The following is a 17975-nucleotide window of genomic DNA, read 5'->3' on the forward strand; positions in this document are numbered from 1 at the left end:
GGAAGGCGCTTGAAGTTTCTATTGTAGCTGCCAGATCTGGAGTTTTGCGCACGGACGCGTCTACTCATAGAGGAGCAGTGATGGTGAAAGAGGAAGTCCGGACACGTGCAGTGCACTCCTACTCTTTCTGGCATCCCCGGTGAAAATCACATACCGTTCCATGATTGTATTGTCAGCTTTGACTGCTACTCCCTGGGTTTTGGCCATATTCTCTACATCACGTTGTGCAGTGTACAGAGGAGGAGAGTGGAAGTCGCGATGTGTGAGGTCATCAAAGCTCGGGCCATTTCCCATTTGCGAAAAGGCCAGCCAGACGCGTCCGATACCCCGAACCAATTCATTGCATAGTACACGACCAACTCGCGCCACGCTCTTTCTAGCACCATGGCGAAGACATACAAGCAAATGAAGGAGGCCTGGGTGTCCGGACACACCGGGAGCTCCGTAGCAGACGTGAACAGCGTCTCGCTCGCAATGCCTGTACCGTACACACACCCACTACTCAACCAATGCACTCTTACTAACCGCATGCACAGCTGAGCATTCTACTTTGGTCCGTCATCCAGTCGCGCATGCGCCTCTTCACGCCGTACACGCCGCCGGCCTTCCTCGTCGACTTCCTGCTCAACTGCGGTGCCACATTGTTCGCGACTACCATATACTCCTCCTCGCCATGGATCCTGAATCTCCTTCTGCTGCTCCCGGCAATCACGCTATACGTCTTCGAGAAACCGGCGCCGGTGAAGGACGCTCCCAGGCCACCGAAGATGGATAAGTCGGAAAAGGACACGAAGCTCGATGCGCTGCCCGTCAAGCCGTTTATAACGAATTATCGGGGCGCGATGATGGTTATAACGTGTGTTGCTATTCTGGCAGTCGACTTCCGTGTCTTTCCGAGGCGCTTTGCGAAAGTAGAGAATTGGGGTACTTCGCTCATGGATATGGGTGTGGGATCATTCGTCTTTACGGCTGGTGTAGTGTCTGTACGGGCGTCTCTCAAAGAAGGAGCTGGTCATCAGTCACTGTCAAAGCGCTTGACAGCATCCATCAGACATGCGATTCCCCTCCTTGTCCTAGGCATTATACGGCTCATCTCTGTAAAAGGACTGGACTATGCCGAGCATGTCACAGAGTATGGTGTGCACTGGAACTTCTTCTTCACCCTCGGCTTCCTCCCCCCATTCGCCGCTCTTTTCCAATCAGCCTTTGACTTGGTCCCCTCCTATGCCGTCCTCTCGTTTACTCTGGCTGCCGTTTACGAAATAGCTTTAGACTGGACTTCCCTTGGATCCTTCATCCTCATAGCACCCCGTACCGATCTCTTCTCTCAGAACCGAGAAGGCATATTCTCTTTCTTCGGCTACCTCGCCATCTTCCTTGCCGGTCAATCGCTGGGCGCCTCCGCACTACCTAGGCAACAGCAGATCCCAAAGGATGCCACATTCCAGACGAAGCTTCGGCAATCCACGTTCGGGAAGCTGATCATGACCTCCATGCTTTGGACAGTGTTGTTCTACTTCTCAACCAGCTACTACGGTCTTCGACTCCCTGTATCGCGCCGCCTAGCCAATCTGCCCTACTTCCTCTGGGTCTCGTCGTTCAACAGCTATCAAATCACCATTTGTTACGCCATCGAAAGCTTCCTCTTTCCGAACTTGTACAAAGCTACGACCAAAAGCGAGGAATCACGGAGGAGCCGGGAAGCGACTAGTACTGTACTATATGCCTTCAACCGCAATGGTCTCGCAGTCTTCCTTGTGGCGAATCTGCTCACAGGTCTGGTCAACATGACGTTCCCGACCTTGCACATGAGTGTCGTGCAGTCCATGGCAATACTCGTCGCATACATTGCTGCGGTCACCGCAGTTGCAGTGGGTCTAGACATGTACAATCTTACTATAAAGCTGTAGGCTTGCTGTTCGTAGATTACTGCAATGTGACTACTAGGAAATGTATCCACATAAAGCCTTCTCATGACCGAGAATCAAAGAAGTACATTACTCCGTCTCGTAAACCACTACCTGTTCGTAAATCTTCCCTCATAGATGCACGGAAGCGAGATCACTGCAAACCTGTCATACCTTCTCCGGATCGTTGATACCGCCGTTGGTAATGATGTACGTTGCCTCCTTCTCCGGCATGTCTATCGCGGTCAATTAGCGGAGGTAGGAAGAAGAGTAGCAACGAGGAATTATATACCAGGAGAGTCTTGTATCTTGGCAACACGCTCCTCACCGCGACCCTTACGAAGCAGAATCCTCGTAGCAGACGCGTGAGCAAGGATGTGGCCACCGATCGGCTTGCGACCGTCTGCGCCAGCGAAGAGAGCGCTCGCACCAGGGTCGCTCTGAACTTGGTTTGTCAATAGCACGGCGACATTGAACTCTGGGCAATGTCAGCAGAGATCGAAGATCAAGGGTGATCTTCCGCGTACCTTCAGCGACATGCGTTAGCTTCGAGAGGAACTGGTTGAGCTTCTGTTGGCGCTCGTTGAGTTCACCGCGACCCGTATAATCGACACGAAACAGAGCCATGATGCTGTCGATGATGAGTAGTCGGTACTCGTTGCTGACGAAGAATTCAGCGACTTTGTTGAGAAGCTCCATCTGATGCTCCGAGTTGACAGCGCGGGCATAGGTGATGTTGTCTTGGGCTATGCATGGTCAGTACAAACGTACCAGAAAGAGTATAAGATGGGTACCAACCAGTCTCAGGGTCGACTCCAAAGCGCTCAGCGATTTGGGCTATCCTCTCGGGTCGGAAGGTTCCCTCAGTATCTGCATGGCGGTCAGCGGCGTTCGAAGGGAGCGACACCCAACATACCGATGTATGCCACTTTGCCTTCTGCGCCACCCATGTCTTTCGGCAGCTGCGCAATGACGGACATGGTGTGTGATAGCTGAGTCTTTCCGCAGCGGAACTCTCCGAAGACTTCGCTGATGCTCATGGTTTGGAAGCCACTGGTGTATATCGTCAGCGTCAATGCTTGGAATATCGACTGTGATGTGCACTCACCCACCGAGGACTGCATCGAGTGCCTTGCTGCCAGTGGAGATCTTGATGACACGCTTGCGTAGATGTCCGAGCTCATGTGCGGTCTGGAAGCCTCCACCAGAAGGCTGCGACGTATGTCAGTGATGCGCACTCAAGTGCTGGCCTAATACAGTGACGCACCTGGCATTTGGCGATGGCGTCCTTGACTTTGTCAACCTTGATCTCACTGAAACCCTTGATCTTGAGGAGGTTGCGACGAGTAGCCGAATGCACTGATGCGATCGTATAGTAGCCGTTTGACTTGAGCTTCGAAATGTCGACAGCACCGATGCCGTGCGCCTGGATCGCATCGATATCGACGATGAAGCCGTCCTTTTCGTGGTCAGTCGAAATCCATCCTACTTTGGAAGGATGCAGTCACTCACATCGTTGTTCGAGTCGTCGCTGGCCACTGAAGAAGCACCCATAGTAACTGCTGGTGATAACTGACGCGAGATGAGATGAAAAGGAACGATACGGGCGAATTACGAATGATGCGTTTGCGGGTGACGGTAACGAATAACCCGAAGAGAGATGAGAGAAAATTCTGCGGAGGTGAGATCGTGGAGGAAGGCACGATGGGAAGGAGCGCTAGGCTCAACTCCACGTGTGTGACTGAGAGGAAGGAAGGGGCAGCCACTACCAACAAGATAGCCTTCAACCCCGAGATAAAGCTGAACGTGCACCAGCTCGATCTCAGGAAGAACACAACGACGGTAATGTATGTCCCTGTCTGGTATGTCCATAAACAGACATCGCGACAATTGTCAAATTTGGGCAGCATAGATGCTTACGGCCGTGACCGGTGTCAGGGACGGAGTCAAAACTTGCAAAGGAAATGTTCATGAGATTGCATATATTCGAAATAGATGATACAATCTAGATCTATTATATGCAAGCACAAACAAGTGTAAACATGATAACAGACAGATATACCGACTCAGCTCCCGACAAACACACACAGTCTCCTTCACTCTTCCCCCTCAACCCCTGGGGGCACTCTTTCCACACCAAACCACCACAGCCGCCTCCAGCTCCATAAGCGAACCCGATCTATCCAAGCAAATTCGCATCAACAACGCTTCTGCCGAAGCCGCAGTCGATCCAAATCACTTGCATGCAAACAGGCCGCCGTCCAAATCGCCAAGCCGTCGTCTGTCGAAATAATGGTAGAATGGTTGAAGTAAGGGATACAATGTTCGTGGGGTATCAGTGTAAGAATCGTGAAGAACTTTTGCCGTATCCGTTGATGACTCGTGAATGCGTGAGATATGCCGATATGATGCTGAGATTGGCCAGGAAAACGATTGTGATGAAATGACAAACTAAGGGAAGGCATGGGAATGCATGCCAGGTAAGCCAGTGGTCGCCGCGATGTTACTCAATGGTGGACCTCTGGCGAGGCTCACAGTCGTCTAAGCGACAGTAGCGGTGGGGGCAGCGGCCGGGACGGGAGCAGCAGCGACAGGGGCAGCGGTGGTATCGCCGTTGACCTCAGCCTGTGTGCAGTCGCGGGAGATGTGACCAGTCTCGCCGCAGCGGTAGCAGGTCTTGCCGGCAGTGTTCAATGGGCCGCCGTTGGGAGCAGTGCAATCCCGGGAGATGTGGCCTGGTATGGTCAGAAATTGTAACTGGGAGCGCGCTCACTTTACTCACCAAGCTTGCCGCAGGCGTAGCACTTCATGGCTTGGGCCTGGCAGTCGCGGGCAAAGTGGTTGGGTCCACCGCACTTGTAGCAGGTGGCCGGGCGAGCGCCGCCAGCGAAGCCGCCACGGAAACCTCCTCCGTACCCTCCACGGGGAGCACCGGCGCCGCGACCCATTCCAGGGTTGGGGCAGTTGCGGGCAAGGTGGCCAGCGATACCGCAGCTGTAGCAACGTCCGCTTGTGCCGGCTCCGCTCAGGCGCAGAGTCGGGCAGTCAGCCTGGACGTGTCCGAGACCCTGGCAGTGGTAGCACTGCTTGGCTGTTCCCTTGTCAGTCCTTATTCTCTGGAGGTATAGCCGCCTGTGTCCTCGACATGCGCCAGGACTCGGGGTGACGTACTCTCGGTGGTGCGCGGGTGCGGGCATCCGTTGGACTCGTGGCCTGGCTGCTTGCCTGTGGAGGGGTTAGTCCATAGTCGCAAGGAGTGGTTGAGTGTGGTCTTACAGTTGTAGCAGAGCCTCTCAGACGAAGAGCAGACCTCTGCGCATTGTTGTTAGTCGCGTTATCTTGTGGAAGTTGCCTCATTGCTCGAGGTCACGCGATGCAGGCACCGCAGCCAGAGACGATGTTCGCGATACAAGTCCCGACCATGCGACTGCAGCGCGCGCGCCGGGCAGATGCGCGGATATCGCTTACCGGCGTAGTGGCCAACGTTTCCGCACTTGAAGCACGCACGACGGGATAGAGAAGACATGATGGTGTTTCTCTGCGTATATCTGGGTAGCGTATAAGTATATATGATCGGTGGTTGTGTGAGCAGCGAGGAGGAGTGGATCGCGAATGAGGGGCGGTTTTATGGTGTGTTTGCTGCGACGTGTGCTTTGATCCTCTGGTTTGCTCGAGGAAATGCGCGCCGAACAGCAGGAGTGATAGGCGCACGTACCTGCTTCGTTTACTTCTTCAATTTCTTCACCTGCGTTCGCCAGTCAGTCGCAGATTTTTCGAGGGGTTGTTGTCGAGGGGTAAAGACTGCGGACGCAGCACGCGCCAGGGCGGAACCTCGCGCGCACCCTCGAGACGGAGCAATCCTCGGCAGGCGCGACCTACTTTCTTTCAACTTTCCAGACCTTCTTCCCGCTGCAACACTTCTTCAACCTCCTGCCAGTGGTGTATGTGGTGAGAGAATGAGGGGATCGTGGAATGTTCGGGCAACGGGCAAAATGCATCTCCCATGACGGTGGTCCCTGCTCCGTGCGCTAGCGAAATGCGCAATCTGGTTCTTCCCGAGGTCGAAAGTGCGTCCCAAACGGCCCCCAATTGCATCATGCGACGTTTCAAACCACTGCAACCTTACCCTCTTCACCCTAGACGACTTCTGTCTCCTATCTTCGTGCAGCAAAGGCGCTTTCCTCATGCCGTCGGCCCCTGACCTATCTTTTCCAGTTCCTCCGCTGCTGCCGCCAGCTCGAGAACTATGTTTCTGCCCCGCTTCATGACACCATTGCTGCAGTCGCATGTCTGGAGCTAGGACACAAAGTTAGCTTCTCCACAAGTCAGTTAGTAATCACCCTTTGGGAGGTCCAGATATGTCAGAGGCGCCGAAGAGGCAAGTGGCCGATATATTCATAAGTATTCGTGTCTATGTATTATTCAATGCCAACAGTAGTGGAGCTTCTGTTGTAAGAGTGGGTGGCCATATTCCTTACTCTACTGTGTCGTTCCGAGAAGAAGGTCTCAGGGCGCCTGCACGTTGTATCGAGATTTATAGGTCTTCTAGTCTTCAGACTCGATGACCGCGGGTGCCTTGATTGTCCTGCTCTTGAGGAAGTCAAGGCCTTCGCCACCCTGTTTTGGATTAGCATACAGTCTCATATCTCAAACAGCCTCGAGAACTTACGTAGGAGATCAACGGTGAAACTTCGACGTAGGAGTCGGAGTCCTCGCTGACGACAGTCGCACCGGCGGCTTGCACCCATTTCCTGCCCTGGGTCATGATGTCCGCCTTGCTGGTATCCGGGTCGTCTTCACCAGTTCCGCGGGCGTTCTTCAAGGGCGAGAACTCGTCCTCACGCTTCACTTCCATGCAGGCAAACTTCTCGAGAGTCAGGAAGGGGAAGCAGTCAAAGACAAATTGCTCCAGCTTGATGCCATTTGGCTTCTCTGGCTTGACTGTCTCTCCGGTCTCGGTGTTGACGAAAGGAATCTTCTTGCGGGCGACGTGGTGAGGCAGCTTCTTTGCCCACTCTGGGATGCTCTCGAGGAACTTGTATGAGTAGTAGTGGTTGACAATGTTGGCAGCACGGAACTTAAGCAGGCTGGAGTCCTTTGAGTCCTTGGCCTCTGCGTCCTCAGTAGAGATTTCCGAGTATTCGACAACATCTGGCTTGCCGTTCTTCTGCAAGATGAGGCCAACTGACTCCTTGGCGTTGCGCTTGCGAACGACCTTGGTAGCGATGTCAACGTTCTTTGAGGCGGAGAAACCGATGAAGGCGGGATCGGCGACCTTGACGAGGCAGTTGTCGACGCAGTATGCGTGGATGTGCTGGATCCCGCGCTTGCCCATGTCTTGCACGACGCCGGACTGGATGAGAGCTTGGTAGAGACCGCCATTGCCATCGGGTGCGACGGCGACCTAGTCATTGTCAGTATGCTGTCCTGGTTCTAAAGCACCCTGAATGAGAGCGGACGTACCTTTGACTTGCTCTCCAGCAGGATCTTGCCCTCGTTCGAGATGCATGGCAAGACACCCTGCTCGAAGATGACGACGTTCTCCTTCTTCAGACCAAAGTAGTTGTGCTTCTCGAAGAAGTCGGCGGTAGGGCCGCGAGTAGGCCCACTGGTCATGACGTACCACGGGATGGTCACGCTCTCCTTGTTGTGCTTCTTGGCGGCCAACATCTCGGCCTTCCTGATCCTCTCACCCTGCAGTTGGAACAGGCTCTTCTTGCTAGGAAGGCCGATGTCGAAGCATCCCTTGGGCGCTGAGCTGCCCAGACGGGTGCCCTGGCCACCAGCCATGAGCACAACCGCGACCTTGTTCTCGGCGATCAAGTCCAGTCCGCTGTCGTACCACTTGTCGAGGTCCTCCTGGGAAGACGAGAGGACGGAGGATGTGGCATTTTCGGGGAGGGGCTCGAGCTTGTTCTCGCTGGCTTCGGTCTCGGCGGGGTGAAGGGCTCGCTCGGTGATCTCGTTGATGTAGTCGGGGTTGAAGTTGCTCAGCTGCTCGAAGAGGGTCGCCTTCTCGGCTGTGGAGAGCTTGTCGTAGAAGGCCTAATTGCGTCTGTCAGCAAAGATGCATGTGATGAGAACAAGTCCTGGGTACGTCGCGGGGTTGAGCAAGCCATGCAGTGCTCACGCAGTCCAGCGAGGTGCTCCCAGACTTGCAACACCAACGCCCGGGCTGCACTTACGAAAACCTGCTCTTGGCCAGCCTTCTGGTACTTGGCCTTGAGCTCATTCAGCTGCTCCTCTGTTGGCTCCTTCGCCGGTGTGCCCTGGGGTGCGCCCCCAGTGATGTTGAGCTTCTCGAGCGCGCTATTGACGGTATCCTTGATGGCGTCCATGGTGATGCGGGGTATTGGCGGGGTAATTCGTGCAATGCAGAAAGAAGTTGCAATTGATCTCGAAAGTGTACGCTTGATATATACACTGAATTCGTTGGAAGGTACAGTTTTGCTGGCTCACCGCGTCCTTATGAAGATTCGACTGCAGCATAGCACTGACGCCTCGTGTTGCCCCACTCGGCGTGCGTCCCTGCTGCACATGGGTGCGATCGAGCCTCCCGAGATCGTCAGCGCCCGCGTCACTAATTTTAGACCTGTTGTGTACCCTTCGTATTTGATGAGCTGCGACTACATCGTAAAACTAGCAGTATGGCCAGTCGCTTAATGCCATTCGTAACTACACAAACTCAACCAGAAGCCTCTAGTTGAGCAAACAACGAGCAAAATATATGCCGCTTCAGCGTAATGCTTAACACCAGGCCATCCAAAAAGCAAGCCATATGCAACTCCCGCAACGCCATGACGTCGTGTAACCATCCTAAGAGTGTCCGTTGACTTCCGCCTTCTCGGGCTCAGCAGGCTTGAGCGCTTTCTGCGGCGCTGGATTCAGTATGCGAGTGGCATCGATCAAGCCAGCGTTGGGGTTCAGCTTGAGGCCAAAGCCTGGAAGGTCGAGGGTCTTGACGTCGAGATATCCCTTGCTAGGAATTGGCTCGTTGGTGAATCTGCACAGTATTAGCACAAAGCTCGTTGCGAGTTAGGGAGAAACTTACAGGTTGCCGAATACGGGCAACACAGATTTGCCATCCGGTGAGTTCGCAAGATATTCTTGGAAAGGCGAGTTGGCCTGAGAAACGACGAAATGGTACGAGTATGGTCCACTGGCGTGAGGAACAACGGGAATATCGTAGGCAGCAGCCATGGCCGAGATCTTGATGAGCTCAGTCATACCGCCAACCCACATAACATCGGGTTGAAGAATGTCCAGGTTGCGGCCCTCGATGAGTTTCCTGAAGCCATATCGTGAGTACTCGTGTTCACCAGTGGTGAACTTCATGCGGGGGTGAGCGCGCTTGATCTGCTCAAAGCCATCTGAGTCGTCAGGCGACAAGCACTCTTCCCACCAGTTCAAGTTGAGGTGCTCGGTGGCCTTGACCACTTCGATGGTGTAGGGTACGTTCAAGCTCATGTAGCAGTCGACCATGAGAGGAAAGTCTGGCCCCACGCTTTCGCGATGCTTGGTGAGGAATTCGACATTCTTCTTCAAGCCTTCAACACCCTCACCAGGGCCGTACGGCAGTGGTACTTTAGCGCCGAAAAAGCCCATTTCCTTTGCTGCCGCTGGCTCGGGACCAGTGCAGTAGAAGTTGAGCCTTTCCCGGGTTGCTCCACCGAGCATCTTGTATACAGGCTCGTTGCGAATGTGGCCGAGCAGATCCCAAATAGCAAGATCGATGACTGAGATGACGGCGACTGGAAGACCCTTGCGACCGTAGAACATGGACGCGCGGTACATTTGCTCGAACATGTGGTTTGTGTCTCTAGGATCTAGCTTGAATCAGGATGAACACTCCAAGCGTCGCACAACTGGATACTCACCTTGGCCTATTAAGAAGCGCTCAAAGTGCTCAGCGACTAGCCAGCACGCTGGCGGCCCGCCAAAGCCAGTCGCGAAACCCTTGGTGCCGTCGCTGGCCTCGAGCTCTACACAGAAAGACCCCAGAACATTGATTCCCCAGCTAGTTCTTGACTTTCGGTACTGCTCATATCCGCTCATGGGAGTGGATATCTTGCTGTCGATGAGCCAGTGTCCACCAGCGACATTATGGTAGTCTCCGCCGCTGCCGGGGCCCTGTGTTATGAATGTCCGTACGTGTTTGATGGTCGGGAAGGAGCGCGCTGCGCCAGATTCTTCGGTGGAAGGCATGATCACGTCAGGAAGAGGAGTGTGGGATAAACAACCCAGAAGATCACAGAGTATAGAGGAGGGGTAGATAAGTGCACGGAGGGTCAGAAATGATATTTAAACCGCGGGATAGCGGCGTGCCAGGCTTCGCGTCTGATCAAGAGGGTCCCTCGGTCCATCTCGCTGCGACTTGCGACGATTTGCGACGACTTGGGAAGAGCCATTGATACCTGGGCTAAGAAGTGGAGCGCAAACGCGTGAGTAGGCGTCGCTGTGAGGCGTTCGGCACCCAGGTCGGAATGTGGACAAGGCCGAAGCATGTGTTTTTGCTGACGAGTATTGTACCGAAAAGCCAGCGGCCCACTCGGTGCCACCAATCGAAGGATGCGGAGGGCGCGCTTGCCGGTCTATACGATTTACGATATCTGGGGTAGGGAACTAGAGCGTGCAGGCGGGGCTGCAAGAGTAGAACCCTCGGTGTAGCTCTTCCGAACCTGCACGCCCCCAATCGCATTCGCTTTCATCATCATGGACGCCAGCACAACCCACCAGCAGGCGGCAAGTCCAAACGGCACTGCGAAGCTCTCCAACCACTCTCCTGGCGATGCGCAAGACTGGAGTGGTGATGAACGCTCCAGCGACGAAGAAGCCCACGACAGAAGCCAAAGCGGCACGTCCAACAAGCGGAAGCGGCCGCTTTCTGTGAGTTGTGAGACATGCAGTAAGTGTGACACAACATGATGAGGCTGTTGAGGCTCACCATGCGTAGAGCAGCGAAAAGTCAAATGCGACAGAGGCGCGCCTGCTTGTTCCTGGTGCTTGAAGAACCACTCAGCATGCGTCAGTTGCGCCATCCACTGACATCTCCCCCAATACTCAATCGCATCAGGTCTACCTTCCGCGCAAGAAGCCCGGCCTGCGCGCTGGCTATGGACGAGAGCTCGAGTCGAGACTTGGTAAGTCGCGCATCCTCACCACCCTGTTCTGGAGTAGCCGAGGTCTGGATAAGCAGACTGAAGTTTGCCGTTATCGCTGGCAAACTTCGCGCGCCCACAGTCATGACAGTAGGACTTGATGGAGGTCACGACTGTCGCGCAGCTTGACTAAGCGGGCGCTCCCTCCGTCCGCCAGCTAGAGACCCTACAGGGCAATCGCGACCACAGCTGACAATCGTCCCTTCCCCAGACAAGCTCGAAGCGCTCCTCGTCCAGCAGCAATCGCAAATCAACCATCTCTCCAGCACCCAAGTCGCCACGTCCGGCCCGTCACCGCAAGAGGTAGCCGCGTTCCGAAGCCCGCCCGTCATCCAAACCCCCCATATACCGCGTCCCGAAACGGCCCTCTTCATCCAGAAGCCCACGTTCCCTTCGCAAAGCGCAATACAGAACCAATATGGCAACGGCGTCACGGACAATAGACCCACCCCCTCGGTCACGGGGAATGGCTACCAGTCCGAGGATGTGAGCATGAGCGGTGGCTTGTCCAGAGATGGCTACACACCATACAATGAGCAATACCAGCCGGCCATATCGAGGAATCTCGGCCATGCGGATGCCGACTTTCCACCGTACGACCTTCTGTATGGCCTCGTCGATCTTTTCTTCAAGCACATCAACACCTGGTGCCCCATCCTCCACCGCCAGAGCACGCTGAACTCGCTTTTCGGAGACGCGACGCTAGAAGAGGCGGATCGAATCATACTACACGCAGTTGTCGCGACAACTGTCAAGTTCTCTACCGACCAGCGCTTGACTGCCGAAAAGCGCACGCGCTACCATAAGAACTCCAAAGAGAAGGTCCTGCTGTATGGCATCGAGAACAGCTCTGTAAAGTCGTTGCAGGCGCTTGTGATCCTCGCTCTGGACGTTGTTGGCTGCTCCAATGGCCCTCCCGGCTGGAACCTTTTGGCTCTTATCACGCGCTCAGTCGTCCAGCTAGGATTGTCTGTCGAGAGCTACTCACCGAGCGTCGCTCCACAATTTGCGTCAATATACACCTTGCGCGCCATGACGCTGCCTGAGCCCAAGGACTGGATCGAAGAAGAGAGCCGACGCCGCCTTTTCTGGATGATCTACGTCCTAGACCGATACGCGACCGTTGCCACGGCTTTCGAATTCGCTCTCGACGAAAAGGAGATCGACCGTCGGTTGCCGTGTCGCGACGACATGTATGCGCGCAACGTGCCCGTCGAGACGCGATGGTTCCACACCTCCACACGATCTGACTACAGCATGAACAGACCAGAAAACCTGGGCTCTTTCTCATACTACGTCGAGATTCTGGGGATCCTCACACGCATTCACAAATTCCTCAAGAAGCCTGTAGACATCACATCGTTGTCCGACGTCGAGAACTGGCAAAGTGAGTATCGTGAGCTTGACAATGCCATCGAGCAATGGAAGTATAATCTTCCGCAAGAGTTCGGCAACTCCGCGAGATTGTTCGCAAAGCCGGGTATGGGACAAAATTTGGACAGTGGTCTGGTGATGCTCCACGCGGCCTTCCACACGTAAGTTGGTCTTACCTTTACCTCCAAGAAGATGCTAACCCCCACAGCACTGTCATTCGTCTTCACTCATCCGCGGCGTACCCTACCCATCGATCGCCCATCTTCACACCGTCCTTCAGCGCTAGCCAGCGATGTCTTAGTGCCGTTGAAAACATCACAGCCCTGTGTGCTACCGTACGCGACAACGGCTTGCTGAGCAAACTTGGCCCGCCCTTCGCATTCTCGCTCTGGGTAGCTGCACGTGTTCTCTTGGTCCACGGATCCACCATCGATCACCGAGTCGACCAATCCATCAACCTCCTGGTCAGCACACTCCAGGATATGGGTCAGTACTGGGAAGTGGGCACGCGCTATGCAAGTCTTCTTTCACGCGTACTTTCTGAATACCAAGAGAGCCAGGAGACTCCCGCTGGTGCGAATGGTGAACGCGTGACACCCTCAACTGTCAAAATCCTCGCCGATATGCGACGATGTGCATTCGACCTAGACTTCCTCATATCTCGCCAACCCAAGCTCAGCAACAAACAAAATCTGAAGATACCATCAGTAACTCCAGCTCGAACACCGGCGGCAAACGAGCTAGAGTATCTCGATGTGTTCGACTTCTTCAACATGCCTCGACTCCCTGTGTCGATAGACGGAGCCATGAGTTACCCTGCGCCAGACGGCAACATACAGTTACCGGACGGCGGGTTTGGAAACGAGTCGAATATTACCAACTATATGGTCGATGCGAGCTCAGATTGGTTTATGAAGCAGTCGGCATAATATTTCTCTTTATGTCTTGGGTGCACGGAAAATGGACTGTAAAAGTTGGTTGATCTTTCGGTACATAATAATGCGTTTCGGACCCTGTTCATAGTTTTGTCCATACGATCTCTTCTTACTTTGAATGATACCCTATTTTATGTCCAACAGACTTGGCTATCCCATCACCAGTGATCCATGCATACGATGAGTCCAAGCAGCTCGATGTTCAGGACCGTACCTGGGTGTGACTTGTAGTGTACGCTTGTCCGGAACCGTTCATTCCGATCGGAACGCCATCGGTGCGTTATCTGCATCCTCGCTCAACCTCTGTAATCGACACTTGACAACACTTCTCGCTAATCAAGTAATACTGTCATCCGATCCATTGTGATCTACGCAACTGCTTGTATCCTCTATCAAGATTGCGTCTATTTGGTTTTGTACAATACCGTGTAGAAGACAGTCGCCGTTTGCCGTCGGAATAGGCTGGTGAGACTCGGGATAGCGTACAAGGTATGGGTGAATCTTACTCCGCTGAACCGAAGGTATGAGAGAGATGAGTCATTGACATTGATGTAGCTTCTTATATAGCTTCGTGCAACGCTTGAGCATTTGATACCCAACCTAGGTTCAACGCAGAACTCGCACTTCGGCCTGACTGTCATCGAAGCATCCCATCATCAACATCTTCAAACATATCCCATATCGGAAGCTATCTATCATTACTCAACCACCCATTATGGCTCCCCAAAAAGACCATCAACACATCCTCATCCTCGGCGCCGGCGTAATCGGTCTAACAACCTCACTCGTCCTATCACACACGTACCCCACCGCCAAGATAACCGTAGTAGCAAAGCACTTCCCCGGAGACCGCTCCATAGAATACACCTCTCCCTGGGCGGGCGCCAACTGGTCCTCCATGGCCCACGACAACGGACCGCTGGAGAAATACGACGAGGTTACCTTCCACCGATTCGGCGAGCTCATCGACGGGAAGAGCGTGTTTGGTTGCCAGACTCTGAAGGCTGGTGAGACGGAAGGTGTTGATGGGGTTAATGGAGGGGGCAATGAAGCCGGGCTGGGGAGAATGGGTATGTGGGCTGCGTTTGATGAGCCGATTGAAGAGGCGGGTGTTTTGACTGAGGAGACGGGGAAGGTGTGGTATGATGAGTTGGTCGGGGGTTTGAGGAAGTTGGGTGGAAGTGAGTTGCCCAAGGGAGCTAACTTTGGGTTCGAGTTCCCAAGTACGTTCAGGATCAACACCCAGGTTTATCTGCAGTGGTATGTTATCCTCATCATCTTTCCCTCAACGCAGACCTCTAGGTAAAGGGCCATAAACAAAGAGACTAATACCGTACCAGGCTCCAAGCTCAAGCTTTGTGCAAAGGCATCACACTCGTGCGCCGCCACTATCCTTCCGTCTCAGAAGTCCTAAGCGACCACCCATCCACCACCCTCCTAGTAAACTGCACCGGTCTCGGCTCCCTCAAGCTTTCCGACATCAAAGACACGAATCTATACCCAACACGCGGCCAGACACTACTCGTCGCTGAACCCAAAACGCCAATCACCAGAATGTATGAAATGGAACGAGTCAAGTACGACAATGCTTCCTCCGCCCCAGACCCGACTATTCTCCGTATATCCAGTTTAACTAACGAACCTCACCAGGTCTTTCCGCTCTCCAAAGCGCATCGATCCCACAACAACCTACGTCTTCCCGCGTCCGCTCGGTGGCGGCGTGATTCTAGGTGGCAGTCGCCAGGACAACGATTGGAGCGAAGAGTGGGATGAGGAACTCGGTCAGGATATCATGAGGCGGTGCTGTGAGTTGTGTCCTGAGTTGGGGAAGCCGGAGGATCTGCAGGTTATCGGGCGGAATGTGGGCTTGAGGCGTAAGTATCAGCGTAGAAAGAGGTTTCATGAGGGGGCTGGCTGACAGTATGTAGCGTCGCGTAAGGGCGGTCCGAGGATTGAGACGGAAGTGGGCAGGTGGAAGGTTCCGGTTGTGCATTGCTATGGGCATGCGGGCGCGGGGTATCAGTCTTCGTGGTGAGTGCATTGAAGATTGTCTGTGTTGACAGTACGATACTAATGTTTCTCGCAGGGGAACCGCCGAGCGCGTTCTTGAACTCGTTCAGAAGACGCTGACGCCCAGCTCCAAGCTATAATCGCTACATCAGACACTCTTAGCTAATCCAAACCAGGCTTGACTTCACTCAGCCAACTCATCATTCCAACTCCACTCATGCTCATCTCCCCATCTTCTCCTCTTTCCTCCCCTCATCCCTACTATTCCACTCCCGATCAAAAACCTGCAAACTCCTCTGCGCAGTAGGCACAACATCCAACGCCTTCACACTAACCCTGTCCTTCTGACTCAACATGAACGCAGCCGCTTCCGCAACATCAGGCGCAACAAGAGGCTCGAAGCCCGACATGAAAGTATCGTAGCTCTGCTTTTCGTATCCAACACTGCATGTCTTGTCAGCTCGGAACATCCAGCGCAGCGCTGAAATAATGAAGAGAGGGGAATAAAGCCATACCGTTGTTCATGGAAGTTTGTTGCTACAACACCAGGCCGTAACGCGAGGACTTTGATGTCAGTACCGACTAACTCTGTTCGAAGCACGTTGGTGAAGGCCTCTTGGCACGCTTTGCTGGCATGGTACACTGCCTCGCCAGGGAACGGCGGTACCTCTAGTCCCGTGGTGCTGGTGACGTTCAGAATCGTCCCCTTGCCACGCTCCTTCATCTTTCCCTCGTTCAAAACCGTATAAGCAGCGAACATGTACCCATTGATATTCGTGCTCGTCATTGTGATGATGTCCTGGATCTTGAGGTCAGGGAAGCGTGACGGCGCACCTATAGCTAAACCGGCGTTGTTGATTAGAATATCGATGTGGGAGACTTGCTGGACGATGTTTGAGACGGCGGTGCTGAGGGATGTGTGGTCTTGTACGTCGACGACTGATGTGAAGATCTTGAGATCTTTGTGTTCTTTCTTGAGTTCGTCGGAGAGGGCCTTTAGCTTGTCGTCTGAGCGTGCAAAGAGGATGAGTGTTGCGCTTTCAGCGGCTAGTCGACGTGCAATGGCTGCGCCGATGCCCATAGAAGCCCCTGTGATGAGGACGGTTTGGTCTTTGAGTGACATGGTAAGGGATGGAAGTATGAGGATGAGATGGATGGATGAATTGGGATAATAGTTCACTTGGTGTGAAACCTCAGGACTGTTTTGTTGTGACTGAGCGTGATAAGACTATGAGAATGACATTGATCACAAGAGTACATATGCGGAGACTGTTCATGCTAATGGGCGTACTGTGGAGCAAGAATGACGTCACTAGCATCGCATTTGTCATCTACGAACGGTGTCCGACATGTGTAACAATCTCCATTAGTAGGAACAATCTCCATTAGTAGTAACAATCTCCATTAGTATGTAGTAAATACAGTCCATAAGGGTATCTCCGTAAACAATCGTACTGGTGGCATGAGTAATGTATCCCATCAAACGTCTTGGGTATGGACTTACATTTCGTATCTGATTTTGCCATCGCAGCGCCAGTCCCTGTCTTGTGAATAGCGCAACTTTCAGTTGCTTGTGTTTGTGAGCTTTAGACTTCGAAGAGTCGAGGTATGTCGAAGAGTGTTGTTGACTGTTCGATCGAAACCATCAACCATCCCACCTCTGCGCCTCTTTGTTGTAACCGATGAGCTTAAGGTCGATGTTGAGGGTCTTGAGCATCATGTCCATCGTGAAAGACTGCATCAAGGTTAGCATCATGTCGTACGTGTGTATATCTCCGCGCACTCACATCATCGTCTGCTCCCTTGAACGTCTCCTTCTCCTCTTCTCCTTTCTCCCTCTCCGAATCCATCTCGGCGTAGCGATCATACGCCTCTTCAGAGACCTCACCACTCTCTTTCGCCTCCTCCATCTTCTCACGCTCTGCTTCCATCTCTTCTTTATCCCATTGCATCTGCCGTTCCTTGGATTCTTTCTCACGTTCCTTCCAAGCGCCTACCCCGCCCATTCTGTTGACCCTGTCTCTAGTGCTGCCAAACAGCTCTTCCGCCGCCGCACGACTCGCTGTGCGCCATTTATCGACCAGTACGACCAGATCGTCATCCTTTGTAGACGTAGCGAGGGTCTGAGCTTGTGTAAGCATCTGGATCTCATTGCGGATCTGCATGATTTCGCGTGCGACCGAGGGTTTTGACGGTGTCTTCTTCGACGCGACACGTGACGGGGTAGATAGATTCGGACGTGAGACGAGAGGTTTCGAGACGCGTGGTGTCACTTTAGACGTTGCTGGTGTTTTCGGGGGTTGCATAGAGGCGGTAGAGGTGGCCGCTTGTTGTGCGCCATTGTCTGCAGGGGCGGTACTTCTAGCAGGAGCGATCGTTGTCCTAGGTGTATCAAGCGCAGGAGTGTGGACCTCAGGCGGATCTGAGGATGGCGGGTCGTCGCCTATGCTGGGCTTCAACGGTGTGCGGAACGGCGATTTGAACGGCTTCTGCAGCGTTTTTGTGGCTTCGTTCAGCCGGCGGCGTTTCGCTTGCGGGGTCGACATCTTCGCGGGTGTTTGGGCATTGGTGTGGGTGGTCAATTCTCGAAG

General features: G+C 53.7%; 9 protein-coding genes across 9 annotated transcripts; 3 read left to right on the top strand and 6 right to left on the bottom strand.

Moving 5' to 3' along the window:
• Positions 1 to 384: 384 nt before the first annotated feature.
• On the top strand, positions 385 to 1910 carry J4E93_008514 (uncharacterized protein; the record flags this gene model as incomplete). The annotated part of the gene is made up of 2 exons (XM_049346413.1): positions 385 to 480; positions 537 to 1910. The coding sequence occupies 2 exons, from the start codon at positions 385 to 387 to the stop codon at positions 1908 to 1910; spliced, it is 1470 nt and encodes a 489-aa protein (XP_049196303.1).
• Positions 1911 to 2075: 165 nt separating this feature from the next.
• On the bottom strand, positions 2076 to 3461 carry DLH1 (carboxymethylenebutenolidase; the record flags this gene model as incomplete). The annotated part of the gene is made up of 8 exons (XM_049346414.1): positions 2076 to 2143; positions 2200 to 2385; positions 2435 to 2653; positions 2706 to 2777; positions 2824 to 2960; positions 3016 to 3119; positions 3175 to 3366; positions 3420 to 3461. 8 exons carry the CDS (start codon positions 3459 to 3461, stop codon positions 2076 to 2078), a joined length of 1020 nt encoding a protein of 339 aa, XP_049196304.1.
• Positions 3462 to 4448: 987 nt separating this feature from the next.
• Positions 4449 to 5433, bottom strand: J4E93_008516 (uncharacterized protein; the record flags this gene model as incomplete). The annotated part of the gene is made up of 5 exons (XM_049346415.1): positions 4449 to 4642; positions 4690 to 4998; positions 5079 to 5132; positions 5184 to 5219; positions 5376 to 5433. The coding sequence occupies 5 exons, from the start codon at positions 5431 to 5433 to the stop codon at positions 4449 to 4451; spliced, it is 651 nt and encodes a 216-aa protein (XP_049196305.1).
• Positions 5434 to 6452: 1019 nt separating this feature from the next.
• Positions 6453 to 8245, bottom strand: J4E93_008517 (uncharacterized protein; the record flags this gene model as incomplete). Its single annotated transcript, XM_049346416.1, has 4 exons — positions 6453 to 6524; positions 6577 to 7311; positions 7371 to 7952; positions 8093 to 8245. The coding sequence occupies 4 exons, from the start codon at positions 8243 to 8245 to the stop codon at positions 6453 to 6455; spliced, it is 1542 nt and encodes a 513-aa protein (XP_049196306.1).
• Positions 8246 to 8723: 478 nt separating this feature from the next.
• J4E93_008518 (uncharacterized protein) lies at positions 8724 to 10112 on the bottom strand (the record flags this gene model as incomplete). Its single annotated transcript, XM_049346417.1, has 3 exons — positions 8724 to 8910; positions 8959 to 9733; positions 9785 to 10112. The coding sequence occupies 3 exons, from the start codon at positions 10110 to 10112 to the stop codon at positions 8724 to 8726; spliced, it is 1290 nt and encodes a 429-aa protein (XP_049196307.1).
• Positions 10113 to 10619: 507 nt separating this feature from the next.
• Positions 10620 to 13368, top strand: J4E93_008519 (uncharacterized protein; the record flags this gene model as incomplete). The annotated part of the gene is made up of 5 exons (XM_049346418.1): positions 10620 to 10812; positions 10861 to 10931; positions 10981 to 11047; positions 11277 to 12600; positions 12648 to 13368. 5 exons carry the CDS (start codon positions 10620 to 10622, stop codon positions 13366 to 13368), a joined length of 2376 nt encoding a protein of 791 aa, XP_049196308.1.
• A 721-nt stretch (positions 13369 to 14089) lies between these two features.
• J4E93_008520 (uncharacterized protein) lies at positions 14090 to 14680 on the top strand (the record flags this gene model as incomplete). The annotated part of the gene is made up of 1 exon (XM_049346419.1): positions 14090 to 14680. The coding sequence occupies one exon, from the start codon at positions 14090 to 14092 to the stop codon at positions 14678 to 14680; it is 591 nt and encodes a 196-aa protein (XP_049196309.1).
• A 925-nt stretch (positions 14681 to 15605) lies between these two features.
• On the bottom strand, positions 15606 to 16507 carry J4E93_008521 (uncharacterized protein; the record flags this gene model as incomplete). The annotated part of the gene is made up of 2 exons (XM_049346420.1): positions 15606 to 15828; positions 15900 to 16507. The coding sequence occupies 2 exons, from the start codon at positions 16505 to 16507 to the stop codon at positions 15606 to 15608; spliced, it is 831 nt and encodes a 276-aa protein (XP_049196310.1).
• A 522-nt stretch (positions 16508 to 17029) lies between these two features.
• J4E93_008522 (uncharacterized protein) lies at positions 17030 to 17930 on the bottom strand (the record flags this gene model as incomplete). Its single annotated transcript, XM_049346421.1, has 2 exons — positions 17030 to 17119; positions 17172 to 17930. The coding sequence occupies 2 exons, from the start codon at positions 17928 to 17930 to the stop codon at positions 17030 to 17032; spliced, it is 849 nt and encodes a 282-aa protein (XP_049196311.1).
• Positions 17931 to 17975: the final 45 nt, after the last annotated feature.

The sequence above is a fragment of the Alternaria ventricosa genome (assembly GCF_023758065.1).
Source record: "Alternaria ventricosa strain BMP 2768 chromosome Unknown scaffold_17, whole genome shotgun sequence".
Taxonomy (NCBI): domain Eukaryota; kingdom Fungi; phylum Ascomycota; class Dothideomycetes; order Pleosporales; family Pleosporaceae; genus Alternaria; species Alternaria ventricosa.